General features: G+C 32.8%; 6 protein-coding genes and 2 long non-coding RNA genes across 17 annotated transcripts in view; 5 read left to right on the top strand and 3 right to left on the bottom strand.

Annotated features, from left to right (window-relative positions):
- The first annotated feature begins 8 nt into the window (after positions 1-8).
- On the top strand, positions 9-2,010 carry Fy (fuzzy planar cell polarity protein-like protein). The gene is made up of 5 exons (XM_076383211.1): positions 9-426; positions 513-905; positions 969-1,166; positions 1,243-1,442; positions 1,539-2,010. The coding sequence occupies exons 1-5, from the start codon at positions 349-351 to the stop codon at positions 1,894-1,896; spliced, it is 1,227 nt and encodes a 408-aa protein (XP_076239326.1). The 5' UTR covers positions 9-348; the 3' UTR covers positions 1,897-2,010.
- On the bottom strand, positions 1,294-4,727 carry LOC143182296 (uncharacterized). Its single transcript, XR_013002419.1, has 3 exons — positions 4,414-4,727; positions 2,681-2,828; positions 1,294-1,414 (listed from the first exon to the last, which is right to left on the bottom strand). It is a non-coding gene; the product is annotated as an uncharacterized LOC143182296 (long non-coding RNA).
- Positions 2,242-3,803, top strand: Spict (magnesium transporter spict). The gene is made up of 4 exons (XM_076383213.1): positions 2,242-2,438; positions 2,537-2,659; positions 2,739-2,881; positions 2,969-3,803. Exons 1-4 carry the CDS (start codon positions 2,339-2,341, stop codon positions 3,695-3,697), a joined length of 1,095 nt encoding a protein of 364 aa, XP_076239328.1. The 5' UTR covers positions 2,242-2,338; the 3' UTR covers positions 3,698-3,803.
- On the top strand, positions 4,452-5,646 carry Cni (protein cornichon). The gene is made up of 4 exons (XM_076383225.1): positions 4,452-4,557; positions 4,710-4,778; positions 4,887-5,143; positions 5,308-5,646. The coding sequence occupies exons 1-4, from the start codon at positions 4,477-4,479 to the stop codon at positions 5,330-5,332; spliced, it is 432 nt and encodes a 143-aa protein (XP_076239340.1). The 5' UTR covers positions 4,452-4,476; the 3' UTR covers positions 5,333-5,646.
- Positions 5,436-9,347, bottom strand: LOC143182294 (uncharacterized). The gene is made up of 3 exons (XR_013002417.1): positions 9,218-9,347; positions 5,633-5,848; positions 5,436-5,559 (listed from the first exon to the last, which is right to left on the bottom strand). It is a non-coding gene; the product is annotated as an uncharacterized LOC143182294 (long non-coding RNA).
- Beta-phers (phenylalanine--tRNA ligase beta subunit) lies at positions 5,960-8,788 on the top strand. 4 transcript variants are annotated; one of them, XM_076383208.1, is made up of 11 exons: positions 5,960-6,163; positions 6,252-6,307; positions 6,382-6,536; positions 6,674-6,743; positions 6,842-7,108; positions 7,187-7,366; positions 7,528-7,809; positions 7,897-7,977; positions 8,046-8,138; positions 8,208-8,487; positions 8,579-8,788. In XM_076383208.1, the coding sequence occupies exons 1-11, from the start codon at positions 6,106-6,108 to the stop codon at positions 8,728-8,730; spliced, it is 1,674 nt and encodes a 557-aa protein (XP_076239323.1). In that variant the 5' UTR covers positions 5,960-6,105; the 3' UTR covers positions 8,731-8,788. The 4 variants fall into 4 exon arrangements, with proteins under 4 accessions (XP_076239323.1, XP_076239322.1, XP_076239325.1 ...); XM_076383207.1 differs by having other exon boundaries at positions 7,429-7,809; XM_076383209.1 differs by lacking the exons at positions 5,960-6,163; positions 6,252-6,307 and having other exon boundaries at positions 6,483-6,572; positions 7,429-7,809.
- A 97-nt stretch (positions 9,348-9,444) lies between the features above and the next one.
- Positions 9,445-14,671, top strand: part of Mask (multiple ankyrin repeats single KH domain) — a 15,899-nt gene continuing 10,672 nt past the window's right edge. For 6 of the 7 annotated variants that reach the window (XM_076383190.1, XM_076383192.1, XM_076383187.1 and 3 more), the window contains exons 1-6: positions 9,445-9,648; positions 12,743-13,186; positions 13,385-13,532; positions 13,600-13,880; positions 13,964-14,249; positions 14,342-14,643. In XM_076383190.1, coding sequence (XP_076239305.1) covers positions 9,445-9,648; positions 12,743-13,186; positions 13,385-13,532; positions 13,600-13,880; positions 13,964-14,249; positions 14,342-14,643 — 1,665 coding nt within the window. The remainder of the gene's footprint in view (positions 9,649-12,742; positions 13,187-13,384; positions 13,533-13,599; positions 13,881-13,963; positions 14,250-14,341; positions 14,644-14,671) is intronic. The other variant, XM_076383194.1, reaches the window with a different exon arrangement.
- On the bottom strand, positions 10,451-11,900 carry LOC143182204 (uncharacterized). Its single transcript, XM_076383062.1, has 4 exons — positions 11,872-11,900; positions 11,640-11,798; positions 11,328-11,460; positions 10,451-11,241 (listed from the first exon to the last, which is right to left on the bottom strand). Exons 1-4 carry the CDS (start codon positions 11,898-11,900, stop codon positions 11,044-11,046), a joined length of 519 nt encoding a protein of 172 aa, XP_076239177.1. The 3' UTR covers positions 10,451-11,043.

Below are 14,671 nucleotides of genomic sequence, written 5' to 3'. Positions count from 1 at the left end.
TGGCAAGCGGCCGCGTTAGTTCTTAAGAATCACCGCTAGATGGGTAGACTTTTTATAGTCCATGTTTTTGTTCAATTTTTGAAATGCTCTCTTTGCACTAAATGTACATAAATACATGTACACAATTCTAATTTTGAATATTGTTGCATAATATAGTATTGTAGAATCCCTTTAACAATCCTGTATTATGAACATGAATATGGATGATTTTTTCAATTCTTGTGTATTTTCAATAGGGCGTCAATTGATTAGTTGAATGCTTAATTAAGATTGAAGCATACGTAGTAGATACATACATACAGTGTTAAAGATTTGACACATTTTATAGAAAAAATTAATTTTATTACCATGGTAGCCCACATTATGTGTTTGACCTCTTCTGGAGGAATTCCACTATTTTCTCGACAGCGAGGAGAAGGAGATACGGTAAAATTTGATGGATGATAATTAATGCTATTGTTTGAAGATTCATATGAGATTTGTTTTACTGATTGAATTTACTGCTGTTATAGATGACCTTTTCTAAAATAGCATCTCTAAATGGAATACACATGTTTTTAAAATCACAAGATATAGAGCTCTTGAATACAGATTTACCTGATACTACTGTACTATGGAAAGAGTTTGAACAAAGTATTATTTTAATAGTGATCGCAAGTGGAACTACAAAATATGTCTTAGATAAATTTCTGGATGCTATTTTTGGTGCAATGATACTGTTTGTGGGTATAGAGGAACTGCAAAACACAAGAAATATTGAGAAACTTAAAAGGGATATGCGTTTATGTAGTCCAATTATCGATAGCTTCTTACAATGTCTTGATGTTGGAGATGGAATTTCTTTGAAAATTGATATTGTTAATATGACAGAATGTATCATATGCCAAGAAAATAATTTGCTTCAGGTAATTGGAATTTTTCAAATTAAGTATAAATGTTCTAGTAGATTAAATAATAATCTGTTTAAGACTTGTTTGGAAGGTTACATGGAATGTTTGGATTCTATATATGGCTGTATCTTAATACATGGATGTCTGGCAGTGGCTACAGAAGGATGGTGGAATTTACATCCTATAGAAAGAAAATTATTAATAACAGCTATTACTGCAGAATGTATTTGTACAGCACGTGACATTCCAGTGTTTTTGCCTTACAAGAGTCCAAATGCAAGTGTATTTTTTGTAGACAGATAGCAAATAATTAAATTTAATATTCATAAACATGACACAAGACATTCCACAGGTAGCTTTCAGGCTAGTATCTATTACACTTATCAATTACATTGAAGTATTAGCATTATGTGGACCAACCCCAGAATTAACAGAGATTGAACGATTGGCAGTGCAATGTTGGAAAAGTAGTATTGATGCTTTACATGGTGCTGAACAATGTTATCCACGGAATTTACCTGCAACTATAAGTTTAGACTTAGAAACACTTGGGTAAAATGCAAATACATTTCACTTAAGTAACTATAAAATGAAATGAAAATCAGTGTCAGAATGTAATTAAAGTACATATATTCATTGTCTGTTTAGATTTCTTTTAGTAAATTATAAGGTACAAAAATTTGTACTTGGCAGAAATACACAATATGCTAAAAGTAGAATCAATGGATCGCATAGACTGGATATATTGAGGACTTTTTACCATCAAGCTGTCGAAACATTTATATTGCCTTCTGGATTTGAAGATGGAACAAACAATCAAGATTGGAAATTTATTGGTACAAAAGAAATTTATTTATGTTCTGAATATCATAAATGTCATTCTATTAAACATGGAGATCACATTCTTTGTATCTTATATTCATCTGTAATTCCTACTTACACTATGAGATTGATTTCCCAAAAAATATTGAAAACGTTACTAGGTGATAAACAAGGTTGCTGGTAAATTATGTTACTTAAAAAATTGTATGAATGGAAAATGTTATTATACAAATTTATTTTGTACTCGTGCTTTACACTGTATTATATTTTACTGTCGCTAAATAAATAATAATGGATAAATAAACATCTTTGTAATTCTATATGGTATTGTAAAATTTCGTTATTTACCTGCTATTAAAATGTGAAATTGATCCGTTAAGGAATAATATGTGAAATATTGATATTTAATTATTCATTAAATTTTTATACTAAGCTTAGTGATTTTTGATTAATATCTCTCTACAATCCATATATATATATACACGTACTCACGCACAAACACACACATGTGCATATAGAGAGAGGAAGAGCGCATGTAAATCTTACGTGTGTGTTTGTTACTGATGAGAATCATAGAAATTAGAATGTATGTACATTTTATCCAGAAGTGAAGGAACGAAGGCCTAATGGATAGTACAACAAAAGTTGTAGCTGATGCAAAACTGCATGATACAACAGATTTTTATATAGGTTTAGGATTAGCTATTAGTTCCAGCGGATTTATAGGTTAATTAACACTTTAAATATTAGATGAATATAGTTTTTTAGAAGCTACTAGTTAAAGATTAACATTATTTATTGCAAATCATGATATTTTTGTATAGGTGCTAGTTTTATTATTAAGAAAAAAGCATTAATCCGTTTGCAAAGATACGGTGCATTACGAGCTTCGTCTGGAGGTTTTGGATACTTAAAAGAATGGATATGGTGGGCTGGTCTTCTTTCTAGTATGTAAAAAAACTATTTACTTAGTTTATGCACGATTAAACATCAGCCATTAAATTTATATACGTATTTTCGTTAAAGTGGGAATCGGAGAAGCAGCTAATTTTGCTGCTTATGCTTTTGCACCAGTTTCCTTGGTTACATCCTTAGGAGCATTTAGTGTTCTAGTATCTGCAATGTTAGCATCAAAGTACCTAAATGAAAAACTGAATTTATTAGAGAAGGTAATATAACATATAAAATATAACTGTTTTCAATAGTGAAGAAACTAAAAGAAATCATATGTATATATATACATATCCTTTTTTCAGATTGGTTGTCTTTTATGCATATTGGGTTCTATAGTACTTATACTTCATTCTCCAAAAGGAGAAGAAGTCAACACATTAAACGAACTTCTAGATAAGATGAAAAACCCAGGCTATGTTATTTATGTTTTGCTTGTCATAATATGCACACTTTCAATCATTTTTCACTTTGGTCCTGCTTATGGAAAACGAAATATTATAGTGTATATCTGTTTGTGCTCCTCTGTTGGTTCGTTTACTGTTATGAGCTGTAAGGGGCTAGGACTAGCTTTGAAAGAAACTATTACTGGGACTAATAATGAACTTACAAGCTGGTTAACATGGATCTTTCTATTCAGTGTTATACTTTGTATCAGCATACAAATGAATTATTTAAATAAATCTTTAGATCTCTTTGAAACTACAATTGTAACACCAATATATTATGTATTCTTTACAACATTAGTAATAGTTACTTCTGCCATATTATTCCGTGAATGGGAAAATATGAGTACTGAAGATACAGTAGGGTTTTTCTGTGGTTTCTTTACTGTGATAATAGCAATATTTCTATTAAATGCGTTTAAAGAACTGGATATACAATATGGTAATATTAGGCACATGTTGCAGTCTAAGAAAGAAGTATGCAAGAATGTTCAGTGGAATGGTAGGGATGAAGAAAGGCTATTAACAAGATTAGAAACAAAACTAGATTACACGTATGGACCTCAAACTTCAACAAGAACCATATAACAATCATCAGTGAAATATATGTATAATGCAATAATGTAAATGTCAATTCATGTTTAATACAGTACTGTTAATATTGTTTAGTAATAATACATTATTATTCAATACATTATGTATGTTCCCTAAAAATATTAGAAATCCTAAATAATTCTACTAATTCCCCCTTCATTATTGTTCATTATTGTACAATTATAATGTCATAGTCAGTTTTTAAACATATTCATCTAAATTTAACATTTTTTATTACATATGCAACACACCTATTATTCTTATTCTGCATGCATTTTGTAAAGGTAAGTGGAAAATAAATGTTGAAAAAGAAAAAAGAAGTTTTATTTCAAAAAATATTTCAGAGCGTATTCAATTTAATGCAAAATTGGTATACGTACCTATACATGTATATATGTTTGTTTTACTTTTACAAACACACACACACACACATGCATATATAACAAGCGAAACATGTAGATATTAACTATTCTTTATAAGATAAACGATACTTAAGCATAATCATTAGGTAATGTAGGTATTTATGCCTTTCTTACTATTTTATTTGCGATATATAAGAAGTACGTATGTGTGTACATATCTAAATATGTTTTTTAACATATAAGTATGTTACTATAGAGCAAAGTAGGTTAAGTATAATTAAACATTATAAATTATTTGACTGTACATTTTTTAAAATGATATCTCTAGAACCATATCAATATACATACATAAGTCGTAAGTAATTCATTTGCATTGAAGCATTTGATATTGTTGCAGCGTGTACAGTCATAATGGCGTTCACTTTAGCTGCTTTTTCGTACATCGTGGCGTTAATCGTAGATGCTTTCTTAATATTTTTTGCAATATTTCATGTACGTGATATTTATAAAAAAAATTCATGGCAATTTTTGACAGAAAATATTTACTAGAAACGTGTATGCGAATAGTCAATATAAATTATGTCTAACCTCGTACTTGGTGTGTATAGCTCTCATTTGACATTAAAAAACATTAAATATTTCAGGTCATAGCATTCGATGAATTAAAAACAGATTACAAAAATCCAATCGAGCAATGTAACAGTTTAAATCCGGTGAGATTTTAAAAATATTTTACACGTTATAGTAATAATTTAAAAAAAAAAATTGTTATTTACGTTTGTTATCGTTGTTATTATCATTATTATATATTTATATTTTAGCTAGTTTTACCAGAGTACAGCTTACACATCTTTATCAACGTTTTATTTCTTATAAGTGGGCAATGGTTTTCGTTACTTCTTAATATTCCATTAATAGTATATCATTTATGGCATTATTATCATAGACCTGTTATGTCTAAACCAGGCCTTTATGATCCAACTAGCATAATGAATGCTCAGGTTTTAATGGCTCACCAAAGAGAAGGGTGGATTAAACTTGCATTTTATCTCTTATCTTTTTTCTATTATTTATATGGGTAAGTGACAATTAATGTATAGAATATTTATATATTTGTCTGTATTAGCTGTTAAAAGGAAAAGAAAAAAAGTAAAAGTAAAAGTATTATAACAATTAGTTTTACTCATTGCAATTAAGCACAGTATTCTTGTTACTTATTATTTTATTCTTCTTTTGTTTCAGCATGATCAGTTCGTTGATTCAATGAAGAACCTACTTTATTGTATTTCAAATTGTAATTTATATGAATGGCAGTCTAATTCAACATGCTCAATATTTTATTTGCATATCATATATGATAATCATTCGTCTCCCCATTAAAACAACACAATTTTTTACAAATAAAATGAATTTTCAAATAGAAGTACTACTTCGTTCCATTTAAATTTTACTACAGTTAAGTGAATAAATAGGTATACCAATGACAGCACTGGCCTGAACGCATAAACATATAATATGTAAATTACATACTGCACATTCATGAAATAAAAAATGTTTAATATTTTACCTTTTATATATAAATTGTTCAATCAAATTTGTTGAGTATAGCAAACGTATATAGGATAGATTACACAGTGTATTTCAGGAATATTTGATTAGACTTTGATACCGTAATCTACTGCTTCTGAGAATGAAAAAAGGTCATAAACATAGGTTCGGAAATTCTTCCTTCTCGAGATATACTCAAACGCAGATAGATTTGGCCAACCATTTCTGAAACAACCTATATAATGGATATATGTTCATGTGTCGTATACATGTGCATAGAAATATATGTTATGCGATACAGATGCATATGTGTGCATACATACCTATATAGCGAGAATTCTAACCTCAATATCATCCTTGCCATTTTTCCACGTAATTTAACGACGAATTATTTCAGTATTTCAAAGTTTTAATATTGAAAATACGTAACATATTTTTTTTCTGAAGTACTCTATTCTATAGAAATTGAATGCAAGATCTATAACATAAAAAATGCCGACTATTAACATTAAGCGAGATGTATTATTTAGAGCTCTCGGCAAAACATATTGTAAGTTATAAACATTTCTAACTTGCTATTTGTATTTACTATATAAACTTTTAAGCACCATTTACTTACCTTGATAATGGAATTTTAGCAGAAGACGAATTTCAAGATTTGTGTTTCAAATTTGGCCTTGAATTGGATGAAGTGGTATAAATTTCATTAATTATGCTTTAAATTGTGTATTATCTTGGTAGCAATATTAATTTGACTGTCATTTTTAGACAACAGAAAAGCAGTTAATAATAAGGGAAAAAGGTTTAGATCAGTCTAATGAAGCATCAGAAGAAATTATATATAAAATTGATATACCAGCAAACAGATACGATTTATTGTGCTTGGAAGGTTTAACCCTTGGATTACTAATATTTTTAAATGAGTAAATACATACTGCACATAGTTTATTCATTTTTATGTAATGTATTGTAATGTAACGTAATGTATTTTCTTTTGTGCATACATATAGTACACAGGAGATAAATAGTTTTTTTTATATTTTTTAATCTTTTTATATAGGATAGATATACCTCGATATACAGCAGTATTTCCAGATAAAAATATACAAAAGATTGTCATGACAAGTGAGGTACTTGGAATTTGATATCAAAATTGACTAAAAAAGTAAATAACTAAAATATGGGACATAATATTCTAATGATACACTTGTGTTACATTCTGTTTTAGTGTTTGAAGGTGAGAGGACATATTGTAGCAGCTGTTCTAAGAGATATTACATTTACACAAGACTCCTATAATAGTTTTATTGATCTTCAAGAAAAATTGCATCAAAACATAGGAAGAAAACGAAGTTTAGTATCCATTGGTACTCATGATTTAGATACAATCAAAGGTCCATTTTTATACGATGCAAAATTACCAAATAATATTTGTTTTAAACCACTCAATCAAGATAAGGAGTTCACAGGAGAAGAAATTATGAACTTATATGCTGTAAGTAGCTTTCAGTTTAAACTCAAATTAAATTTTATGGAATTTAAGTAATACTATCTATTAAAAAATGCTTTTCAGACACATCCACAATTAAAACAGTATCTCAATATTATAAAAGATAGCCCAGTTTACCCTATAGTACAAGATAGTAATGGAATAATCTTATCACTTCCACCCATTATTAATGGAGATCATTCAAAAATCACCCTTAATACTAAAAATGTATTCATTGAATGTACTGCAACAGATCTTACAAAGGTACACATATAATTAACACTATTTTTTATCCATCAAAATGTAAAAAACATTGTTTCTCATAGGCAAGAATAGTATTAGATACTATAGTCTGTGCTTTCAGTCAGTACTGTAAACAGAAATACACAGTAGAAACAGTAGAAGTTGTATATCCTGATATGCAGGTATTTCATTATCCTGATTTAAAATATCGAACTGAAGAAGTTGAGTGTAAAAAAGCAATAAAGTATATTGGTATAAAACAAACAGCCGAACAAGTAGCAAGTCTTCTTTCTAAAATGTCATTAAAAACATTTGTTCAAAAAAATGATAAGATATGTGTCCAAGTACCTCCTACAAGGCACGATGTAATCCATGCGTGTGACATTTACGAAGACATTGCAATAGCATATGGATACAATAATATACAAAAAACTATACCTCATTTGTCTACAATTGCAGAAGAGGTAAGATTGAAGTTATCAATTTGGAAATTGATAAAACTGAAATGAAAATTATTGCTTTATTTCTTTATTTCTATATTTAACATTTAGTTTCCACTTAATAAATTGTCTGATCAATTGCGAATGGAAATGGCTTATTCTGGTTTCTCAGAAGCACTGACATTCTCGTTGGTATGTATATTTTTCAGCAGCAATTTAATGGAAGTTCCAGTTGAATTACAAATATCTCCTTTTTATAGTGTTCGCGCGAAGATATAGCCGATAAATTAGGCTATAAACTGGAAAACCTACCCGTGGTTCATATATCAAATCCAAAAACGTTAGAGTTTCAGGTATACAAATTCATTGATAGATACTATTTTATTAAAATTGATCGTTTACCATATATAATTTTGTTATAGGTAGCACGTACTACTTTACTACCTGGATTATTAAAAACATTAGCCGCAAATAAAAATATGCCACTACCTCAGAAATTATTTGAAATATCCGATATAGTTTTAAAAGATAATAGTACAGAGGTAGGCGCACGTAATCATCGATATATGTGTGCTTTATATTGTAATAAATCAGACGGTTTTGAAATAATTCATGGCTTGCTGGATAGAATATTACAAGTATTGGAAATACCATGGGTTATTGATAATGTCGAGAATGGATATCGTCTTCGCGCAGTTAGTGGTAACGTATTTACGAACAATTATTTTATTCCTCAAGATTTGAAGCCAAAATTTGCTGACTAGCTAAGTTATTTAAACGCAATTCGTTTCAGATCCTACTTTCTTCCCCAATCGATGTGCAGAAATCTTATGCTATGGAAAAGTGATTGGAAAAATGGGTGTATTACATCCCAATGTTCTTTCAAAGTTTGATTTACATGTACCATGTTCTGTATTAGAAATTAATATTGAAACATTTTTATAAGAAAAGAAAATTTGTTATTCAGCAAATGGTCAAATAAATAATGCATTTTTCTTGGCAATGTGTTTTCAGTGTGCTTTGCTTACAATTAATAAAGAAAAGAAAAAAAAAAGAAAGACCCAAGCGACTTGTGTTACATCTAATTACATAAATTGTAGTAGTTACGTAAATGTAGACATTTTAATTGGATTTGCATATCTATTTAAAGAAATGAACAATGTTTTGCAAGCTTATTTCTTATTTGAATGAAATTGATAAAATATAGAAATATATAAAAAGTTGTACTTCTGAAAATTTTTTCCATCGAAATACCGAACTGCTCGCGATACTCTTTAATAAAAGATCAAAATATCAGTGAATTATAATAAAAGATATTTATTTGAACAATAAGGTACGAATAAAGTAGATTGAAAAGTACTAGAAAGTACGATAACATCTGATTAAAAGATGCGAAATGTAAAATCGTTTGAAACGAATGAATCGAACTTACCCGCCATGAGAAACGAAAGATGGCTCGTCGAATCGTATGATATCATATAGATGGTCGAAGGGGCATCCGGGAATCTTGGTGTCGGCCATAGTAGAAATGGCGGGTGTTAGCTTACGTGAATGACGGCGATCGTGCTTAAGATTATCATTAAAAAGGAAGTGTTCTGTGTGTGTTTTGCAATACAGGAACGACACCTTAGTATCATATGATTCATCTGGAAGGTAAAGATGCAGAATGTAGCACAAGGAACGACCTCGGATAGTCAGAAGCACGAAAAATTAGTAAGCGTTCACCACGACATTGGAAAGACGTCGTCGACTCCCCAGTCTTCGAACTCCAGTCCTACGAAGTCAGAGACCGAGACCTTTTCTGAGTTGCAGCCACGCTTTATGGCAGACTCGTCGGAGAGTGAGGAGGATAGTGTTTCAGAGGTAACTTAAATCAAAAATATGCCACGTCGTAGATAAAGGATTCGTGTGAGAAGGGGTTGAACGCACGCATGTACGCACGTACATACACTATACACGCATACGTATGAATTCGTCGGTCGTTTCTGTCGTTCGTCCCGTCCAGTCACCGTTCCCTTCCTCTTTCTCCTTTCCTCTACTATTCCTTCCTTTTTACATGTGGATACGTGTGCACACACACAATCTCTCTCCCTCTTACTCACACACACCTTTTCGTCTCCTTCCCTTCGTATACATATATGTACGTACATCAGCTTTCGGTGAAATGTGTTCGAATCGATGTGGATCTCGTTCGACATTTTCTTACTTCTTGGCATATCTTCCTTGTAATTTCGTTGTAAAATCATTTTATGTAATGAGTTCAATATGTATTGAAACCGGATACAGCACTAAATTAATGAATACGTACATGTAACACAGCTAATCGTCAAGTACTCGATCGACCACCACTCTGTATTCAATTATAATTTTCGAAGCGTATTTTATTTATTTGTTTGAAGCTACGCCAAAAGAATCGTAAGTGATCGTCCGGAAAAGATGAAGAAAAGAAATTCTGTAGAATGAGTAGAAAATTTAGCGTTGTTTACGAAGTAAAATCTATGTCGGCCAATTAGAAGTTGTTCTATAAAGTGGTCTATAAAAATTCAAGTTAACAAACGAATAAGTAAGAAAATTTCACGTTTTTCGACAAGTTAATATTCGACATCAAGTAAAGGTATTTATGCATTATCATCAAGGTAATTATTATTATGAAATCATTTCTGCATACATTACCTAAAAGACGAAAGCAAAGAAGGATGAGAAGGGAATTTACGCAGGGTCGTTACATAATCAAGATATATGCGTTAATAGACGATGGAATGTCAGTATAGATACTGCGTGTAACACGACTACATCACGCTCTCCTGCTTCCCAAAATTTACTTCTTATTTCCTGTTAATTCTTCGATTCGATTCGATTCGATTGCTTCGTCTCTTCAGACTCGATAAAAAATCTGTTAACCAACATCTCTATTTATCGAACGCGATCTATAATACCGAATATGTATATATAGGAGCGTGCCTCTAAAGTATACACTATGATACGTTGATTAATGAACAAATTTGTAAATTGTTCACATAGTTTGCGTGCTCTACGAACATACACGTATATACATATGTACGTATGTACATATGTACGAGTACTCTGGGTAAAGAACTCCGGTTAGCTGTGCTGCTGCATAATCAAGCGCGTGCGCACGCACGTGTACACTTGTGTGTAGACGTACGTTTTATAGGGAACAGCATTTATTCGTGAATAGGTACACAACACGAGCATACGTATCTTATGTGCGGACATATCTCTTTTTCCCTGCTCGCACTAGTAAACCTCTTCGTATATACACGTACGGTTAGGCTGATGTGTCTCTGTAGATGTGTTGCGTGTGCGCGCGCGAGATTTTACGTCCGCTTGCACTACGTTGTGCGCCACCCAGCGGAGTTCTCTTCGGCCGCGTTTCTCGCGTACATTCGTGCGAGTTCGTGAGCCTGTTTGCTGCTCCGTTGCTTCTTTACCTTCCTTAAACGTTTCTAGGTGTACTATTTCTACCTTTATCTTAACAGCTAACTCTTTTTCCAATATTGTCAACGAATTTTCAGCCTCACCTTTGCCTTCCTGTCTACCGATTCTTCTTTCGACTCTTCTGTGTCGTCGTCGTCTTCGTCTTCGTCTTCGTCTTCGTCTTCGTCTTCGTCGTCGTCGTCGTCGTCGTCGTCGTCGTCGTTGTCTTCGCTTCGTCTTCGTCGTCGAAGTCGTAGTCGTCGTCGTAGCGTAGTCGTCGTCCGCGTTCGTGGCGTGGAAATGTAGAGAGCAGAGCCACCATATTATTCTATATTCTGCCAGTAGCGGTTACACGGACTTCTGTCCACGATTTTTTTCAATACGAACAATTGTTTTAGTCGAAACGACTCGCTTACGTTATTAGTGTATACGCGACGATTTCTTTTTCCTTTGAATTTAATAAGAGTGAGTGCGAGGAGGAACAGGGGGGAGAGAGAAAGAGGAAAACAAACGAGACGCGAGGTACACACGCAGAGTATAGCAAGGAAGTGTCAGTTTCGTCCTTCTTGGAATGGCTGCACATTGTTTTTATGCCCGTGTTCACTGGCAAGCGGTTTCAGTCGCTTAGAGAAGATACGATACTTTCACCTCTCGTCTGATTTGCGTTTATATCCCATCAGTTTCTACTGATCGCGCGAGAGGAAATGACCTCTACGCGAGATGTACGTACAATAATCATTTCTCGATTATGTGGAAATCTTAACTGGTTCTTAGAAGCGTAGATACTAATTGCATGAGCTTACCGTCTATTGCAACTTTGTACCTTTATTTCTTTTCTACATTTACTTTTTACTTTCTTAGGAAAACTTGATCGTTCCCATTCATAGTGTTCGATCGATACTATTATCGTCGCATATTTCGTGCAGTTTCTAATTACAACTTTTCTATAATATATTAACAACGATTTTTTCTTTGCAAAATAACCTCAAATTTCTCTTTCACTTTCTTTCGAACGTTCTTAACGAATTTACTTCGGTGTCAATTACAAATACCGTTTTCGTATTAATCGTAGACATTTTTTATAACGTTTAATATTTCTTCATCTCTTCTTTTTTTATTTTCTTCTAATTACTCGTGTACAAATATTAAAAAGCAAATGACTCAGCAGTTTCTTCATTGATTTTTTATACAATCTTTATCTACCTTCTATAAATTAGGTACAAAGAGTACTTAAATCAATCATTATTTTGTGCCTGTATTATCTATTTTTCTAGCCAAGAGATTCTTTATTTAGTCACAAGGACGATGTTATGCAAAAGTATATAAAAATTTTAAAAAATAGTATTACATTTATAAGTTTGTATCTGTAAGTGATTCTAAATCGTAGTAGATATATATATATATATTTTTTTTTTAACAAAAATGAGCTGCATCTTTGCTAATAAGTAATATTTATCTTAATATACATTGATTAAAGAATTTAATCTTACTAGAAATAGTGTTATCACGTTATTTATAGGTGGAGTGCTTTGCAATTGATCAGGTAGAATTAGACGGTGGTCATCATTTGGAATCGTCCAAATTTCTATTAACACCTGAAGATCCAGAAAGATCTGTGGATCCTGAGACACAGGCACGGCTAGAAGCTTTGCTGGAAGCAGCTGGCATTGGCAAGTTGTCTTCAGGCGATGGGAAGCACTTGGCTGATCACGAAGTGCTCCGTCGCTTAACATCTAGTGTTTCTTGTGCATTAGATGAAGCAGCAGCTGCATTAACTCGTATGCGTAGTGATAACCCACGCGCACCTAACGAGAAACGCTCTCTTGTTGAGGCCTGCACCGACGGTGACGTTGGTACTGTTAAGAAATTATTAACGGAAGGACGCAGCGTTCACGAGACTACAGAGGAGGGAGAGAGTCTGCTCTCTCTCGCCTGTCAAGCTGGTTATTACGAACTTGCTCAGGTTTGAATGCTGTTTAATATTTAATACATTTATGTGCACTTAGTAAATATTATATCTTTAAAAAAAAGTGTTTGTAAAGTCAGTCTTAATTTGAAATATTCTGATAAAAGTATAATATTCTTCAGTTCCAAATTATTTCATTGATAATTTCATTAATAATTTTACTGATAATTTCACTGATAATTTATACAAATATAGGTACTTTTGGCAATGAATGCAAACGTAGAAGACCGTGGTATAAAAGGGGATTGTACCCCTTTAATGGAGGCTGCTAGTGCTGGGCATGTAGATGTTGTAAGCTTATTGATTGCTCATGGAGCTGATGTAAATGCTCAGTCTACTTCAGGTATGAAATACATAACAATACGATCAAGTCTGAGTTTTGATGTTACTGAAGTATATTGTATTTTCAGGTAATACGCCCCTTATGTATGGCTGTGCGGGTGGTCATGAGGAAGTAGTACGAATATTATTAGAAGCAGGTGCCAATGTGGAGGATCACAATGAGAATGGTCATACACCATTAATGGAAGCAGCCAGTGCGGGGCATGTACCTGTAGCCAAGATCTTGCTAGAACATGGCGCTGGAATTAATACTCATTCCAATGAATTTAAAGAATCTGCGCTAACACTGGCTTGCTACAAGGGACATTTGGAAATGGTTCGCTTTTTACTAGAAGCTGGTGCAGATCAGGTATTTTTTCATCTAATTAACTTTATTTCTTAGAATAGTTGCTTTTTATTTATGTATGTATACAGGAACACTTGACTTTATAGGAGCACAAAACCGATGAAATGCATACTGCCCTTATGGAAGCATCGATGGACGGTCATGTTGAAGTAGCTCGCTTATTGTTAGATTCAGGTGCGCAGGTGAATATGCCAACAGACAGTTTTGAGTCTCCATTAACTTTGGCTGCTTGTGGAGGTCATGTTGATCTTGCTATGCTTCTAATCGAGAGAGGGGCGAATATCGAGGAAGTGAACGATGAAGGTTATACGCCGTTGATGGAAGCGGCACGCGAGGGTCATGAAGAAATGGTTGCTTTACTCTTAAGCCAAGGTATTATTATTACATTTTTTTTATACATATTTTCTATATTCATTAACTTTCCTAACCAATCATTTCAACTATATTTATATATTTTGATATAGGAGCGAATATCAATGCTCAAACGGAAGAAACGCAGGAAACAGCGCTTACTTTAGCTTGTTGCGGGGGCTTTTTAGAAGTCGCTGACTTTCTCATTAAAGCAGGGGCTGATATAGAATTGGGTGCCTCTACTCCCTTGATGGAAGCTGCACAAGAAGGTCATTTAGAGCTCGTTCGTTATCTACTCGAATCCGCGGCGGATGTTCATGCTCAAACACAAACAGGAGATACGGCCTTAACGTACGCGTGTGAAAATGGTCATACCGATGTTGCGGATCTCTTACTTCAGTTTGGTGCTGATTTAGTATGTTACGCTTTAATCAGTAACAACG

Source organism: Calliopsis andreniformis, chromosome 8 (genome assembly GCF_051401765.1).
Source record: "Calliopsis andreniformis isolate RMS-2024a chromosome 8, iyCalAndr_principal, whole genome shotgun sequence".
Classification (NCBI taxonomy): Eukaryota; Metazoa; Arthropoda; class Insecta; order Hymenoptera; family Andrenidae; genus Calliopsis; species Calliopsis andreniformis.
Note: the sequence above shows the minus strand (reverse complement) of the source record. Positions and strands in the feature narration are given on the sequence as shown.